This window comes from Schistocerca americana, chromosome 3 (genome assembly GCF_021461395.2).
Source record: "Schistocerca americana isolate TAMUIC-IGC-003095 chromosome 3, iqSchAmer2.1, whole genome shotgun sequence".
In the NCBI taxonomy this organism is placed as follows: domain Eukaryota; kingdom Metazoa; phylum Arthropoda; class Insecta; order Orthoptera; family Acrididae; genus Schistocerca; species Schistocerca americana.
The window spans coordinates 254,993,606-255,008,902 of NC_060121.1; the positions used below are offsets into that span (position 1 = coordinate 254,993,606).

The 15,297-nt window shown below is 39.2% G+C and overlaps 1 protein-coding gene across 1 annotated transcript in view; it reads left to right on the forward strand.

Moving 5' to 3' along the window:
• Positions 1-15,297, forward strand: part of LOC124606003 (dynein beta chain, ciliary) — an 809,537-nt gene that overhangs the window by 266,827 nt on the left and 527,413 nt on the right. Inside the window, exon 19 of the mRNA XM_047137965.1 lies at positions 6,152-6,368. Within this exon, the coding sequence (XP_046993921.1) occupies positions 6,152-6,368 (217 nt within the window). The remainder of the gene's footprint in view (positions 1-6,151; positions 6,369-15,297) is intronic.

A 15,297-nucleotide genomic window follows, 5' to 3' on the forward strand; every position in this document is an offset into this window, starting at 1 on the left:
CCCTTATTGGCCCATAGATTTTGCGTAGTATTTTCCGCTCAACGCTTCTTAGAGCATTTTTATCGTGTTCTGTCAATGTCCATACCTCTGAGCCGTATGTGATAACTGGGCGGACTAGGGAATTATATATTAGCAATTTAGTTTTTCTTGTAACAAGGCTACTTTTGAAAAGCTGCATATTTGCAAAGTAAGCTCTGTTTCCTGCTTGTATTCTTTCCCTTATAGCCTTTCCAATACTGTTATCATTTGTTATTAGGGCTCCCAAATAGTTAAAAGAGGACACTCCATTGAAGCATTTCCCATTGATGTTTAGGTTTTTAGGGGTTCTTCTGGCCTCAGATTGTGACATTACCATATATTTTGTTTTGTTTACATTTACTATGAGGCCAATTTTTAAGGCTTCTGTTTCCATTGCCCGGTATGTTTCTAGGAGTGTATTGGTATTTCTTCCTACTATAGCAATGTCATCAGCGTATGCACATATCTGGCTAGTTTTCATAAATATGGTGCCTCTTTTGTTGATTTTATTTACTGCACTATGCAGGGCAATGTTGAATAGGACAGTGGAGAGGCTATCCCCTTGCTTCACACCTTTATTAAAGTCAAAGCTCTCACTTGTTCTGCTAAGGACCTTTACTTTTGCTCTTGTCTCTGTCATTGTCATTCTGATTAGTCTTATTAATTTAGCACATATACCAACTTCTTTCAGTACTCTGTATAGTTCTTGCCGAATTATGCTGTCAAAGGCTTGTTTGAAATCGATGAATAAGAAATGCAGATCTATATCATATTCATAGAACTTTTCCATCATTTGCCTTATCACAAATATTTGATCAGTTGTTCCTCTGCCCGGTCGAAAGCCACACTGATATTCCCCTAGTATGCCTTCTGCACACTTCCGTATCCTTTCGTTTAATATACTTGTGAAGATCTTATAAGCTGTACTTAGGAGTGTTGCACCTCTATAGTTTTCACATGCTGTTCTGTCCCCTTTCTTATAAATGGGGACTATTATTCCAATTTTCCAATTATCTGGCATAGTTTCTGTTTCCCATATATCTGATATTAATGTGTGCAGTTCCTTTATTACAGCCTCACCACCAGTTTTTATTAATTCAGCAATTATGCTGTCTTCCCCAGGGGCTCGATTGTTTTTTGACTTGTGCACAGCCTGGGAGACCTCTTGTAGTGTTGGTTTTCTTGCCTCATTGGTTTCATTGTCTACTTCCAGCTCCACTCTTCCCTCCTGTGCAGCTGTCTCTTCATCTTCTAGGCTGGTGCTTAGTGTATCTTTGAAATATTCTGCCCATCTTCCCACTATCTGTTCTTCCTCCCTTATCATTTTCCCATCTTTACTGGAACAGGCCATTGTTTTTGGTTGGAATCTATTCTTCATTTTGCCTATGGCATGATAGAACTTTCTTATTTCACTCTGTTCCTTTAGTTCTTCTAGTTCTTGAAATTTCTTCTTATTCCACTCTCTTTTCTTTCTCTTGCACAGTCTGTTAGCTCTTCTCCTTAATTCTCTATATTGTTCCACATTATTTCTGGTTTCTCTCTGTAGCATTTTTGTTCTTGCCCTGTTCTTTTCCTCTATTGCTGACCTGCAATCTTCATCAAACCACTCCTGGGTTCTTCTGTTCCTTCTTATGCCTATTATTTCCTCTGCAGCATCCTTAATGGCTTTTTCAAACCTGTTCCACCTTCCATCTACTTCTTCTGTGGTCTCTTCATTGCTCAACTTTCTGCTTAGTGTTGCTTGGTATTTTTTTACTTCATCGGGGATGTTCAGTTTGTCTGTATTCCATTTCATCATCTTTCCCATTCTGTTGCCATTTGTTAGTGACAGTTTCTCTCTCAAGACTGATTTTATCAGAAAGTGGTCTGAATCACAGTTTGGTCCTCTGCAGCTCCGTACATCCGTAACTGACGTGGAGTGGCGTGCAATCACTAAAATATGATCAATCTGATTGACTACTCCATTGGCTGCAGACTTCCAAGTTCCCAGATGGATCCTTTTATGTGGAAAGCAGGTACTTTTAATAATCATATTATTCCTTGCTGCGAATTGGCATAATAAGTCTCCATTCTCATTGTTTTCTTCATGTAGTGAATATTTTCCAGAAACTCCATACAGATGTTCATTCCTCCCTATTTTTGCATTAAAATCTCCTATTACTAGCATCAGGTCATATTTAGGTACTGCACCGTATACTTTTTCCAAGTCTTCGTAGAAATGTTCTTTAATTATATCCTCTTTTTCCTCTGTTGGTGCATGTGCATTAACTATTGATATATTCCTAAATTTACCTTTTAGTCTGAGTCTGCACATCCTTTCATTTATGGGTTCAAATTCTAGAAGGCTTTTCCTATCTTCCCTAGTTATTATAAACCCTGTTCCAAGTTGGCCTGTTCTTTCTTCTGGTCCACTATATACCAACGAGTACTCAGGTTTATCTATCTGCCCATTCCCCTGCCATCTTATTTCCTGTAGCCCTACAATATCATATTTGAATTTTAAAATTTCATTAGCTATTTCTTTCATCTTTCCAGGCTGAAGCATTGTCCTCACATTCCATGATGCTACTGTTAGATCCTTTATCCGTTTCCTTTGCCGGGGTCGTGATACATGCTTTCCATCCAGTTTCCGAGGCTTCTGTTGAATTTCCGTAATATTCTTTTTTTTTTACAGTATGGGGTTATTAGCCCCATGCCCAACCCCCAAACTGGAGGACCAGGATTTGTATGAGGTTTACTCCTCTAGGGAAGCTGGCTTCACTACGCCTCTAGAGCCCTCCCTGCCCTATGTTGTGGGACACACTTTGTCTGGCTCCTCTGTCGGGACCAGTCCGGCTTGGGAGACCCTGCCAGTAGCTATGCTACCGCCGGCGTAGCTCTCGACTTCACCGAAGCACGCAAACCCTCCCGCCCGGCACTGAAGGTGCCTACTATAAGGCGGTGTCCCCTGAGAGGGGTATTGCCTCACGTGTTCCAGTATTTCTACGGAATCCAAACTGATCTTCCCCGAGGTCGGCTTCTACTAGTTTTTCCATTCGTCTGTAAAGAATTCGCGTTAGTATTTTGCAGTTGTGGCTTATTAAACTGATTGTTCGGTAATTTTCACATCTGTCAACACCTGCTTTCTTTGGGATTGGTATTATTATATTCTTCTTGAAGTCTGAGGGTATTTCGCCTGTTTCATACATCTTGCTCACCAGATGGTAGAGTTTTGTCAGGACTGGCTCTCCCAAGGCTGTCAGTAGTTCTAATGGAATGTTGTCTACTCCCGGGGCCTTGTTTCGACTCAGGTCTTTCAGTGCTCTGTCAAACTCTTCACGCAGTATTGTATCTCCCATTTCATCTTTATCTACATCCTCTTTCATTTCCATAATATTGTCTTCAAGTACATCGCCCTTGTATAGACGCTCTATATACTCCTTCCACCTTTCTGCTTTCCCTTCTTTGCTTAGAACTGGGTTTCCATCTGAACTCTTGATGTTCATACAAGTGGTTCTCTTATCTCCAAAGGTCTCTTTAATTTTCCTGTAAGCAGTATCTATCTTACCCCTAGTGAGATAAGCCTCTACATCCTTACATTTGTCCTCTAGCCATCCCTGCTTAGCCATTTTGCACTTCCTGTCGATCTAATTTTTGAGACGTTTGTATTCCTTTTTGCCTGCTTCATTTACTGCATTTTTATATTTTCTCCTTTCATCAATTAAATTCAATATTTCTTCTATTACCCAAGGATTTCTACTAGCCCTCGTCTTTTTACCTACTTGATCCTCTGCTGCCTTCACTATTTCATCTCTCAAAGCTACCCATTCTTCTTCTATTGTATTTCTTTCCCCCGTTCCTGGCAATTGTTCCCTTATGCTCTCCCTGAAACTCTGTACAACCTCTGGTTCTTTCAGTTTATCCAGGCTCCATCTCCTTAAATTCCCACCTTTTTGCAGCTTCTTCAGTTTTAATCTACAGGTCATAACCAATACATTGTGGTCAGAGTCCACATCTGCCCCTGGAAATGTCTTACAATTTAAAACCTGGTTCCTAAATCTCTGTCTTACCATTATATAATCTATCTGATACCTTTTAGTATCTCCAGGGTTCTTCCATGTATACAACCTTCTATCATGATTCTTAAACCAAGTGTTAGCTATGATTAAGTTGTGCTCTGTGCAAAATTCTACCAGGCAGCTTCCTCTTTCATTTCTTAGCCCCAATCCATATTCACCTACTGTGTTTCCTTCTCTCCCTTTTCCTACACTCGAATTCCAGTCACCCATGACTATTAAATTTTCGTCTCCCTTCACTATCTGAATAATGTCTTTTATTTCATCATACATTTCTTCAATTTCTTCATCATCTGCAGAGCTAGTTGGCATATAAACTTGTACTACTGTAGTAGGTGTGGGCTTCGTATCTATCTTGGCCACAATAATGCGTTCACTATGCTGTTTGTAGTAGCTTACCCGCATTCCTATTTTCCTATTCATTATTAAACCTACTCCTGCATTACCCCTATTTGACTTTGTGTTTATAACCCTGTAGTCACCTGACCAGAAGTCTTGTTCCTCCTGCCACCGAACTTCACTAATTCCCACTATATCTAACTTTAACCTATCCATTTCCCTTTTTAATTTTCTAACCTACCTGCCCAATTAAGGGATCTGACATTCCACGCTCCAATCCGTATTATTTATTCTATGTATACTATATTAAGTTGTGTGATGCCATTCAATTTTTGAAACAATGACCAAGTGCAGCAGATATTTCAAAATATCATACGTAGTGCTTACTGTGACAAATGTATCCGTATCGTTGTTACAACTCTAGGGGTCAGGTAGGTAAGTAATGTGTTATGCTATATCTTTATCTTCTTTTTATCTTCTTTTTTTATTTTTATTTATTTATTTATTTTTAAATTGCTGTGCATGTGCTGTACAGTACAGTGAAAGAGAAATTTACACATCACCATTAGAAATTGATGACAATTATTTACTATGTTATACACAACAGAATAAACATTGTATTCAGAAAGCAGTAGCATCAAGACCTTCAGAGACATTACAGCAAGAAACGAGTAGTGGAGAGGTAAAGGAGGAAGAGTAGAAGGAGAAGGAAGAAGAAGATCAAAAAAATAAACTTTGTGGCAAACTATACTCTGCCTATTGCTTTGGTAGGTGAGTGGCTTATATATATAAGCCACTCACCTACCAAAGCAAATGTCTGCTTGTGTCTGTGTATGTGCGGATGGATATGAGTGTGTGTGCGAGTGTATACCTGTTCTTTTATCCCCCTAAGGTAAGTCTTTCCGCTCCCGGGATTGGAATGACTCCTTACCCTCTCCCTTAAAACCCACATCCTTTTGTCTTTCTCTCTCCTTCCCTCTTTCCTGATGAGGCAACAGTTTGTTGCGAAAGCTTGAATTTTGTGTGTATGTTTGTGTTTGTTTGTGTGTCTATCGACGTGCCAGCGCTTTCGTTTGGTAAGTCACATCATCTTTGTTTTTAGGTATATTTTTCCCATGTGGAATGTTTCCCTCTATATATATAGAAACATTCCACGCGGGAAAAATATATATATATATTTAAGTTTGTGAAGTTGGAGAAATTGTATGTGGAAGGTAACAATGTCTTTGCTGGTATATTTACATATCTTTGACAACTATGTATAAATTTAAAAAAAAGTTATTAAACAACTCAGTTCTGATTTTTTTTCTTAACAAGTGTGTTTTTACATTAGATGTAGTAGAAAGATTGCAGCAATTTTCAAAATTAAAGTCTGTATGAACATTCTGTCCTGCTATGTTAGTCTCATTCTATTTTCATAAATAGGTACTATTTTTAAGCTGCATCATAGATGTAATTGGATAATATTTTTGTTGCCCATCTCTATGATTAATAACACCAACAGGCAAATGTTTTGTGTTTATATTAAATTAAGCTTTAAGTTTTTAATGAGCCACTTGCTTCAGTCTTTTGTCTACTGACTTAATTGCTATCATTGAGGAGTGAGTCCTTCATGAGGGACTAGCTTTAATGTGAGAGATGTTAATAAAAATCTGAGCTATATCTTTTTGTGTCATTTGTAATGTTATAGGTGCTTGAAATTCATTTAACATCTTGCATTTTCACTGCAATGATTTCAGTCTGGGAACACTATGGGAACAAATGGATGGTGGATATGCACCATTATTTGAAGCTCAGCTGCAACTGCGTGAACCTACTCTGGAGCTGGTGCCACCCCTTCAGCCACAGGACCATCCTGATGGGTTTCAGAAGCTTGTTTCTGGTCTTATTGATGATATTATGCACATGGCTGCACTTATACCACGCATAAGTGCAAATTGTGGCCGGACATATGAGGTATCAGATAAGTGTAATTAGAAAGGTGCAATAGATATCCAAACAAATTTGACCTGAAAACCCATTGAATAACATTTGCATTTCATCCTGTTAACAGGTCATATTAATAGGATATAATAATAATGAACTTCTCTTTTCAAAATAATGTTTAAGTTTGTGTGTGTGTGTGTGTGTGTGTGTGTGTGTGTGTGTGTGTATGTGGGACAATGTTTCCTATTCTTTTCTTTTTTTCAGTTGTAGGTATTACTTTAATAAAGCTTTTCAATAATGCTTCACTCCTATTACATAGTACTGCACACAAGCCTCTTGTGTAGTCCATGATTAACTGTCTGATATTTTATGGAAACTTATACTTGAATATTTGCATATAATAGCTATAAAATGTACACCCCTTTCTGACAAAAACTGTATCACAAATAGTTCTTTATTATGAAAGATCAAACACCTCGCAGTTCTTGCAAGTCTGTGTTTTTTTCCTAATTACTACTATAAAAATATTTTTTGTGTCATTTCTTTATGTTGTAGTTTCGATTATGTTTCATCATAACTATATCTTTCTGTAACTCATACTAAATAAACAATTTTCAGTTTTTGAAAATATAATGTAACTGGATAGATAAAAAATCTACTCACCAAGTGGTGGTAGGAGACTGCAGTCCCCAACAATCAATCTTTCTTTCTCATCCCATCTGGTAAGTCTCCACTGAATCATGGCTCTGAGCAACTTTTCCAAACCCTCCTTATTTCCTAAACCTCATCAGTCCCTTTTCTTCATCTCTCTTGTGCCAGAAGAAGGGGCACTGGCTTCAAAAGTTTACAAATCACCTTAACCTTTAAATGCGTGTATTCTCCTTCTGCTGCTTGATGAGTAGAGTTTTTATGTATTCACTTACATTAACTGTAAACAGAACTGTCCTCACAGCTTTAATTCTGCCAGTACCTTGTCTCCTATCTTCCATTCTTCACAGAAGCTCCCATGTGAATTTGCAGAACTAGCACTCTGGAAGAAATGATATTATGGAGACATGGCTTAGCCACAGTCTGTGGGATGTTTCCAGAATGAAATTTTCACTCTGCAACTGATATGGAACTTTCTGACAGATTAAAACTGTGTACCAGGAGCGAGACTCAAATTCAGGGCCTTTGCCATTTGTGGGCAGGTACTGTGCCAACTGAACTACCAAAACATGACTCATGGCACACATCCTCACAGCTTTAATTCTGCCATTACTTTATTTCCTACCTTTCAAACTTCACAGAAGCTTTCCTGTGAACCTTGCAGAACTAGCTTTCCCTGAAGGAAGGATACTGTGAAGACATGGCTTAGCCACAACCTGGGGGATGTTCCCAGAATGAAATTTTCACTCTGTATTGGAGTGTGTGTGTAGCTCAGCTGTTCTATTTTGGATGGTCACCATGCGAGTATGGGGATGGAGAGGCTCCACTTAATATTTACAAAAAATATGTGCATAGGCTTTGGTTTAGGATAGCACTTCCCCTCCACTGCTCAGCATTTCCCCTGCAGTGTGCTGATGCCCTGCTGGCAACCCCCACCACTATCAATATCCCCACACTTTCCCTCCTGACTGCATATCTACTGACCACTTTATTAAGCATGCTCCATACCGAACATTTCTTGAAGCAAATCTTTCACCTGGCAAGCGACATGAGGTGTCACCCAATCTTCCATGAAAATAGTGGTGTGGACACAGTTGCATTCTACACCTGACAGGTGCACGAGGCATCATCTCGTCAAAGAAAAATGGACTGAGAATGGAGGAGCTTGTGAAACCACACCACACAGTCACATATACTGAGTGTAGTGAATGTTCCTGCACAACATGTGGCAGAGTAGAACCCCGTATGCAACAGTTCTGTGCAGTTGTGACACCGTGGAGAGCAAAATCAGGGTGGTGATTCTTCTGAAAAACCTGGAATCCTTGATGTGTAAAAACTGTGGTTAAACTACTGTTTATGGCCAGTATATAGCTCAGCTGAGAGGAAAGAAAAGTATTATTTGGTATGCTGCTTGTCCCACTGCTCACCATTAATTTTGTCAGGAGCTTCTTGAAACCATCTTCCTCCTCACACCTGAAATTCTCAGGGATTTCTTTTTCCAAGTTTGAGTAGCCACGCTGTTACTGTGCCTCGTCCATTCCAAAGAATATTCCCCAGCCAAATATCAACCATTTCCATCCATATCAAGAAAGTAAGGGCAATATTACGATGTTGTAGTGTATCTTGGGGCTTCATTTGTTGCACATGATGAATATTGCCTTCAAGATAACAGTGTAAAATGCACTGCAAAATCTTTTGAGCTGTTGACCAGGAGAGAGACAATTCCCGTGACACAGCTTGAGCATTGGCTGCAGAGTTTGAGGCATGTGCTGCATGGTCAGTTATAGCTACAGCAACTTCATCAACAACTGAAATGGGGTTGGTCAACTTCCTTCTCCCTGCTTCATCATGTAATTCACCTGTTTTTCAGTTTTCTTGATCATACTCTTTGCTCATGTATTGACACAGGTCCTCTTTGCAGCTAGTCCTGTTGGCAATATTCCTGCAATGCAGTGGTGCTATTGCTGTTATTTTGATAAAACAATTTCACCAGCAGTGCAAGATCTTCCTTCTTAATAGCCTTCATACAGAAAACATAAATCTTCGTCACTTCACACTCACTTCACAGAGGAATTCGACACACATTATCATATGCCTAGTGCTCACAAGGAGACATCAAACTTACCATTTACATGCATCCTCTAAGAATAGGAAACAACTTTTGTAGATTCAATTTGTTGGCTAATATCTTGTGGATACTACGGTCATGTATAAATTTATCTTGTAGAGCTCGTACTTCTATTCATTCACAACTAGTAATCTCCTTCACAGTGCTTGGAACCTCTTCCCCGAAGATTTCATCAATTAGCTGGAAAAAGTTTCAAACCATGTAAAACATTCATAGCCAGAGTTACATTATAATTAATCACGCATTCTCAGATTAACCATTAATACTATGTACTTTACAGTGAGTACCAGGCTCCTCCTCCTCTCTGGACCATGTACAATGAAATAAGTCAAATACAATACATTTTACATAATGTTTATTGCTGATACAGGCTCTTTGGTTATGCCTTTGTGAGCCGACATAACACTTTCCATAAACGGCTCCACAGAAGGAAATATCCATCACATCAAGTGACAATGTCTGTTCATCACTCATGCCCACAGGTGGTGCAGCTCCTGCATATAGTCTTGGCTTTGCATAAACAGAAGTGTAGCGACAGTATTTTGTTCCATTCTAGCTCAACTAACTTAAAATAATATCTTTTCTCTCTATATTCATGTGAATGTCTTGCATTTCTTGAAGAGCTTAAGGGTGTACCATGGCATTTCCTAACAAAATGTCATGTTACATTACAGTGTCACCAAACACAGCATACTGATGTGAAAACAGAAAACATTTCACATTATGTCTTTTTGCAGCGTAATATTTACACCTAGTGGCAAAAGTGGAACCATTATTTTTTTCAGCATACTCCACATGTTCACCGATTAATGAACATACCTAAAATGTTTTAGCATCCCGTGATGTATACAGCCAATACTGCAGTACTCGGAACACTTTCAGTTTAAATTATAACCACCCGGTATAGGGGATCCATCATTGTGAAAACTGGATAGTTGTTAGTAAATAGTTTCCTGAGGATAGATGTATAATTGATTGTTTCTACAAAAGTAGAATACTGTTGCTTTATTGCTTAATCCAGAGTTGTGGTTTAGAGGAACCTACCTGAGCTTTAGTTGTACGTTAGTACATTAGTAAATGAAAAGTAAAGACACAAGTCTCCGAGCTTCGAATGCTGTTCCTGATGCAGGTAATAGGGGGTAAAGGAGTATAGCAGGCATTACTACAGAAATTTACTATGTGTCCTAAAAATGTAACTTACTGCCTGATGGCAGAGATGCAGGGAATAAAAGTATCATAAATAGGTGCTGTGGTAAAGAATAAAATATCTGTTGATGAATATTTTCAACGTGATAGTATGTATCCAGTGACTCATGTGGATGCATATTTGGAAGTATAATTTTTTTATTTTGCAAGGGTTTTGTCTATTAAAGGACAAAATCTGGTGAGGGTTTGTACAATTGTTTACTGGGTGATAGTAACAATTATTACTATGAGTTTTATACAAATCAGTTTTGTACTCTTTACAATCAACTAACTTTTATGGCTGCATTTATACAGATTTCTTTGAGCAGGCTAGCTTAATTTGGGGTAAGTAGTACAGCTGTTTACCTACCCCATTTTACTTGAATGGAGTGGAGACCCAAGTCACAGGTGTTGACCATGAGTCAGACTTTTCATAGTTGTTTTGTCTGCAAACTGTACAGAAGTTGCTGTTTTGTTGATACTTTCTCAATATGTTTCAGTAGTAAGATGTTAAAACCAATTTTCTGGACCTGTGGGGTTGAAGATGGGTCTGTCATCATTTTATTAATTGGTTTTAGCATAATCTTACTTTTTCTTTCTTTCTTCTCCTCCACCTGTCCACCTCCTCCTTCTCCCCCTGTCTCTGCCATCCCCTCCCCCCCCCCCCCCTCTGTCCATGTGTTCCTCATCTTCTCTCTCCCCATCTCCTTCTCCCCCTCACTCTGTCCACCTCCTCTTCTCCCCTCTCTGTGTCCATGTTTTCCTCCCCCTCCTCTCTCCATCTCCTCTTCTCCCTCTCTCCTTTCATCTCCTGCTGTCTCTCCCCCCTCCGTCTCCCGTCTGTCCTCTTCTTCCCTCTCTTCATGTATCTCCTTCCCCCCACTTTCTCTGTCCATCTCCTCCTGTCCCCTCTGTATGCCCTTGTCTTCTGCCCCCTCTCACTCCATCTCTTCTTCCCCCTCTCTCTGTCCATCTCTTCCTCCCCTTCTCTGTACATCTCCTCCTGCCCCCCGCCCCCTGAACACACTGTCCTTTCTCTCTCCTCCCTGTCTCTGTTCATATCCTTCTCCATCATCTTCCTTCCCCTCTCTCTGTCCATCTCCTTCTCCTCTTTCTCTGCCTGTCCATCTCCTCCTTCCACTCTCCCCTTGCTCCTTTCCCACACACTCAGTGCATTCCTTCTGCCCCTGTCTCTTTCCTTATCCCCTTTCCCCTCTCTGTGTCCATATACTTCTCCCCCACACCCTCTTCCTCCAAGTCTCTCTGTTCATCTCCTTTTCCCTCTCCTATGTCATCTCCACTCCAATTGGAGCTAGTTTTTTCTTAACCCCACAGATTTCTTTCCAGACAATAAGTGTTGTATGTACCCGGTTTTGTTGTAATTGACCCAGTGGCTTTGGCGGAGATGTGGAACACACACATACACACACACACACACACACACACACACACACACACACACAAACCTGGCCCACTCTTGCATTGTTTTTATATCCTTGCACTCATCTGACCAGAAGTCCTGTTCTTCCTCCCACCCACCTTCAATAATTCCCACATCATCTACCTTCAACTTCTCCTTTTTCCCTTCTTAAATTTTTAACCTAACTACCACACTGAGGGATCTAACATTCCATGCTCCTGACCGTACAATGCCAGCTTTTTTTCCCTGATGATGATATCCTCCTGCTACATAATGGTATAGAAATAGGTTAAAAATAGTATTCTTATAGGACTGTGCCAGTATTGATGGTAATGTAGTCAGTGCTTGTTATAAATATCTTTAGTAGAACTATATATCTAAAAACAAAGATGATGTGACTTACCAAATGAAAGTGCTGGCAGGTCGACAGATACACAAACAAACACAAACATACACACAATATTCAAGCTTTCGCAACAAACTGTTGCCTCATCAGGAAAGAGGGAAGGAGAGGGAAAGACGAAAGGATGTGGGTTTTAAGGGAGAGGGTAAGGAGTCATTCCAATCCCGGGAGCGGAAAGACTTACCTTAGGGGGAAAAAAGGACGGGTATACACTCGCACACACACACATATCCATCCACACATATACAGACACAAGCAGACAATATAAAAGTACTGAAAAGACTTGAAAGATTACAAGAAAGATAGTCCATATCATTGATGTCCCTGATCTTTGGCACCCAGTAACTTTGAACATGAGTTTTCAACCTCTGGTTGTTGATTGCCTGTGTCAATCAGTGACATTCTACTCACTCACAATATGTTACAAACTTACATTGCTGCCTTTGACCTTTTGTTGCTCAAAGAACATCTTTAGATCCATATGTTTGGCTCTTTCTGAAGCTTATAATTTTCAACAAGTTCCTTCATTTATTAATTATCAATGAAAATATTCGTAGGATGGGACAGAAAACAATCTTAACCAGTCTTAATGAAATGGTGTGTCATCCACATTGCTTTTGTTACAGCTTCACTCATGCTGTAATGAAACTATCCATTGTTTACTGCTGCTCCTGCATATAGTCACTCTCCCAAAAATAAATATTCACTATAAAATTTACCGTGATTTGGTCAGCTCCACAGTCTGATCACTAAACATTTCAATTTCCTTATCAGTTTTGCAATAAGCAAACACTTTTTGTCCTGCCACCCAAATAACTTAGAGTGTGATGATGGCACATCATTTTTCCTCACTCAGATTGTTGCTGAACTGGCTTAACTACATCATTGGATGTGCTCAATCTGGTTGTGTACACTGCCAAGTATAGAAGACTTCTGACTGTGGTTCTGTACTGTGATGCATCCTGTTCACTAAGCTTGTCATCATCTGTTGCATTTTGTAGCTGTACAGTAACAGTGAGAGGTGTTTCCACAGGTCTGCAGTTTTCCATTTGAGATTCTTTTAAAATTTCCTATGCATATGTTGTTTGGTCTAAAATCTGTCATCTCTACTGATTCTAATTGACTGTACAATTCTTTCTACTCTGAGGTCTCTTATTCAAATTTTATGCATCAGATATTTTTTATTTTGTTTGACAACTCGGCAATTGGTTGTAATTTCTCTTACTTGTGCAGGAACTCATTGAATGTCATGTTTCATCTTCTGGTGGGCTGATTGAATCCATCAATCCACTTTTCAAGTCTACAGAACCATTCAACATTGTGAATTTTCTCCTGATTTGATATGCCATAGAATTTTCTGTGCAGTTTGTCAGTTAATCTGTGAAATGCATGGGCAGGTCCACACAGACTTCATCTTTCATGTCAGCTTCAAATATGTTGCAACAACATGGTCTTTGGTCATTGCCTGAAGCTATCACTGTCGACTACAATTATTCTATTTTCATTGTATTTTTTATTGTTATTAGTATGTGGTACAAATGCCCAGGTTCAATTTCATATTTTTCCATTTTTCAGTTCTGACATTGCTTGTTGCCATTGTTTTTATCATCATCTGACATGGTTTCATATATGATTTGTGTACATTTTTTTCTTGATGTACTCGCCTCTGCAAATGGACAGATCTTCTTATTTTATTTTATTTTGTAGACTTCCAGTTATTCTGACTGTTTAGCTTTCTGGTCAGAATGTGTTCCATAGTTTTTATTTGAGAATGGTTCCCGTAATTCACATTGTTTATCATCTGTTGGTGAGTAATCATTCTCAGCACATTCACCCTCCGCTTCAGTTTCCTTTCCCATTTTCATCTATTCAGAAGTCACACAATTCCAAATCTTCACTTTGTATGAGATCACATGCTTCTCGTGTATCCATATTGCATAAATTCTGTAATGCTTGAAGTCACAGTCTGTAGTCCTTCATGATTTCTGAATATTCAACTGTTATGTGAGGTTGTCTGGTTCCAATTTGCCATGACTACTTTTCATTTTCAACAGTACACGACATCCAAATAGTCACAGATTTTCTCCACCATTTTCTGTTTTTAGCCTTCTAGTTCATAAGTAATTTGCTGTTAATATAGTGCTTTAACCCCCTGCCCCCTATAAATTTTGTGACAATTTATTCTCCAGAAGCGATCATCACACATTATTTTTGGGGGTTTGGTTGACCTGTTCTGCTACACCATTTTGTTGAAGTGTGCTAAGGAGAGTCAGCTGCTCCAGATTCCTTCTTTTTGCAGAAATTCTTTGAATTCTTTACTCATATATTTGCTTGCATTGCTCAGATGTAGCATTCGTGGTTTCTTCTTTTGATAAATACGGGGTTATTCAAAATGATCTAGACACTCTCAAGTCATTGTTATTAATGTTTGTATTGACGTAAGGTATTATGCGACTGTATGTATGGAATCAGCAACTCAAGACATTTTTAGTGTTATGTTCACAAATGGTCTATTATATTGTCCAATTTGGCTGACATGTGGCCTACAGTGCCTGTATCAGTGTCAGTCACAGCTGCCTTGTTACGTTCTCATAAGTCAAGGACGTTGTGGGAAGAGGAGGTGCGAAAATCCCACAGGTAAAAATCACATGGTTTGGGGTTCGGTGAACATGGAACATCGTAATGAAAGAACGATGGAGAACTGTCCTGTTGTAAAATGAAATTATGACTGTCATCTTACAATTGTGACATGAACAACAGCTGAAGCATGTCCATGTAAGAATGCCCAGTGATCATCCACTCAGCAAAGACTAAGGGCCCAAACACTTTTTACCTTGACCACCTTAGTTGATGGTTGCCCACTCCTTTTCCCCTTACAAATGTATCTCAATTCCTTAAACTTCCGTTCCAACTCGTAAGTGGATCTTCCAGTAGATAGAGCTTTGTAAAATGTGGTCCCACACTTCTGACACACTGTGGTTGCAGACTTGCTCTTGCAGAACTTCGTTACACAAAATGCATTCTCCATTGGCCTATTTGCCATATTGCTAGAGATCAGTAAAAAAATTCTTGAGTTGCTGTTTTCATACTACCATGTATCTCAAACAATAATCATTAAATGGTACAACATATTTCACTCAACCAAGTGATTGTGGGCCAGAGGTACATATTACAT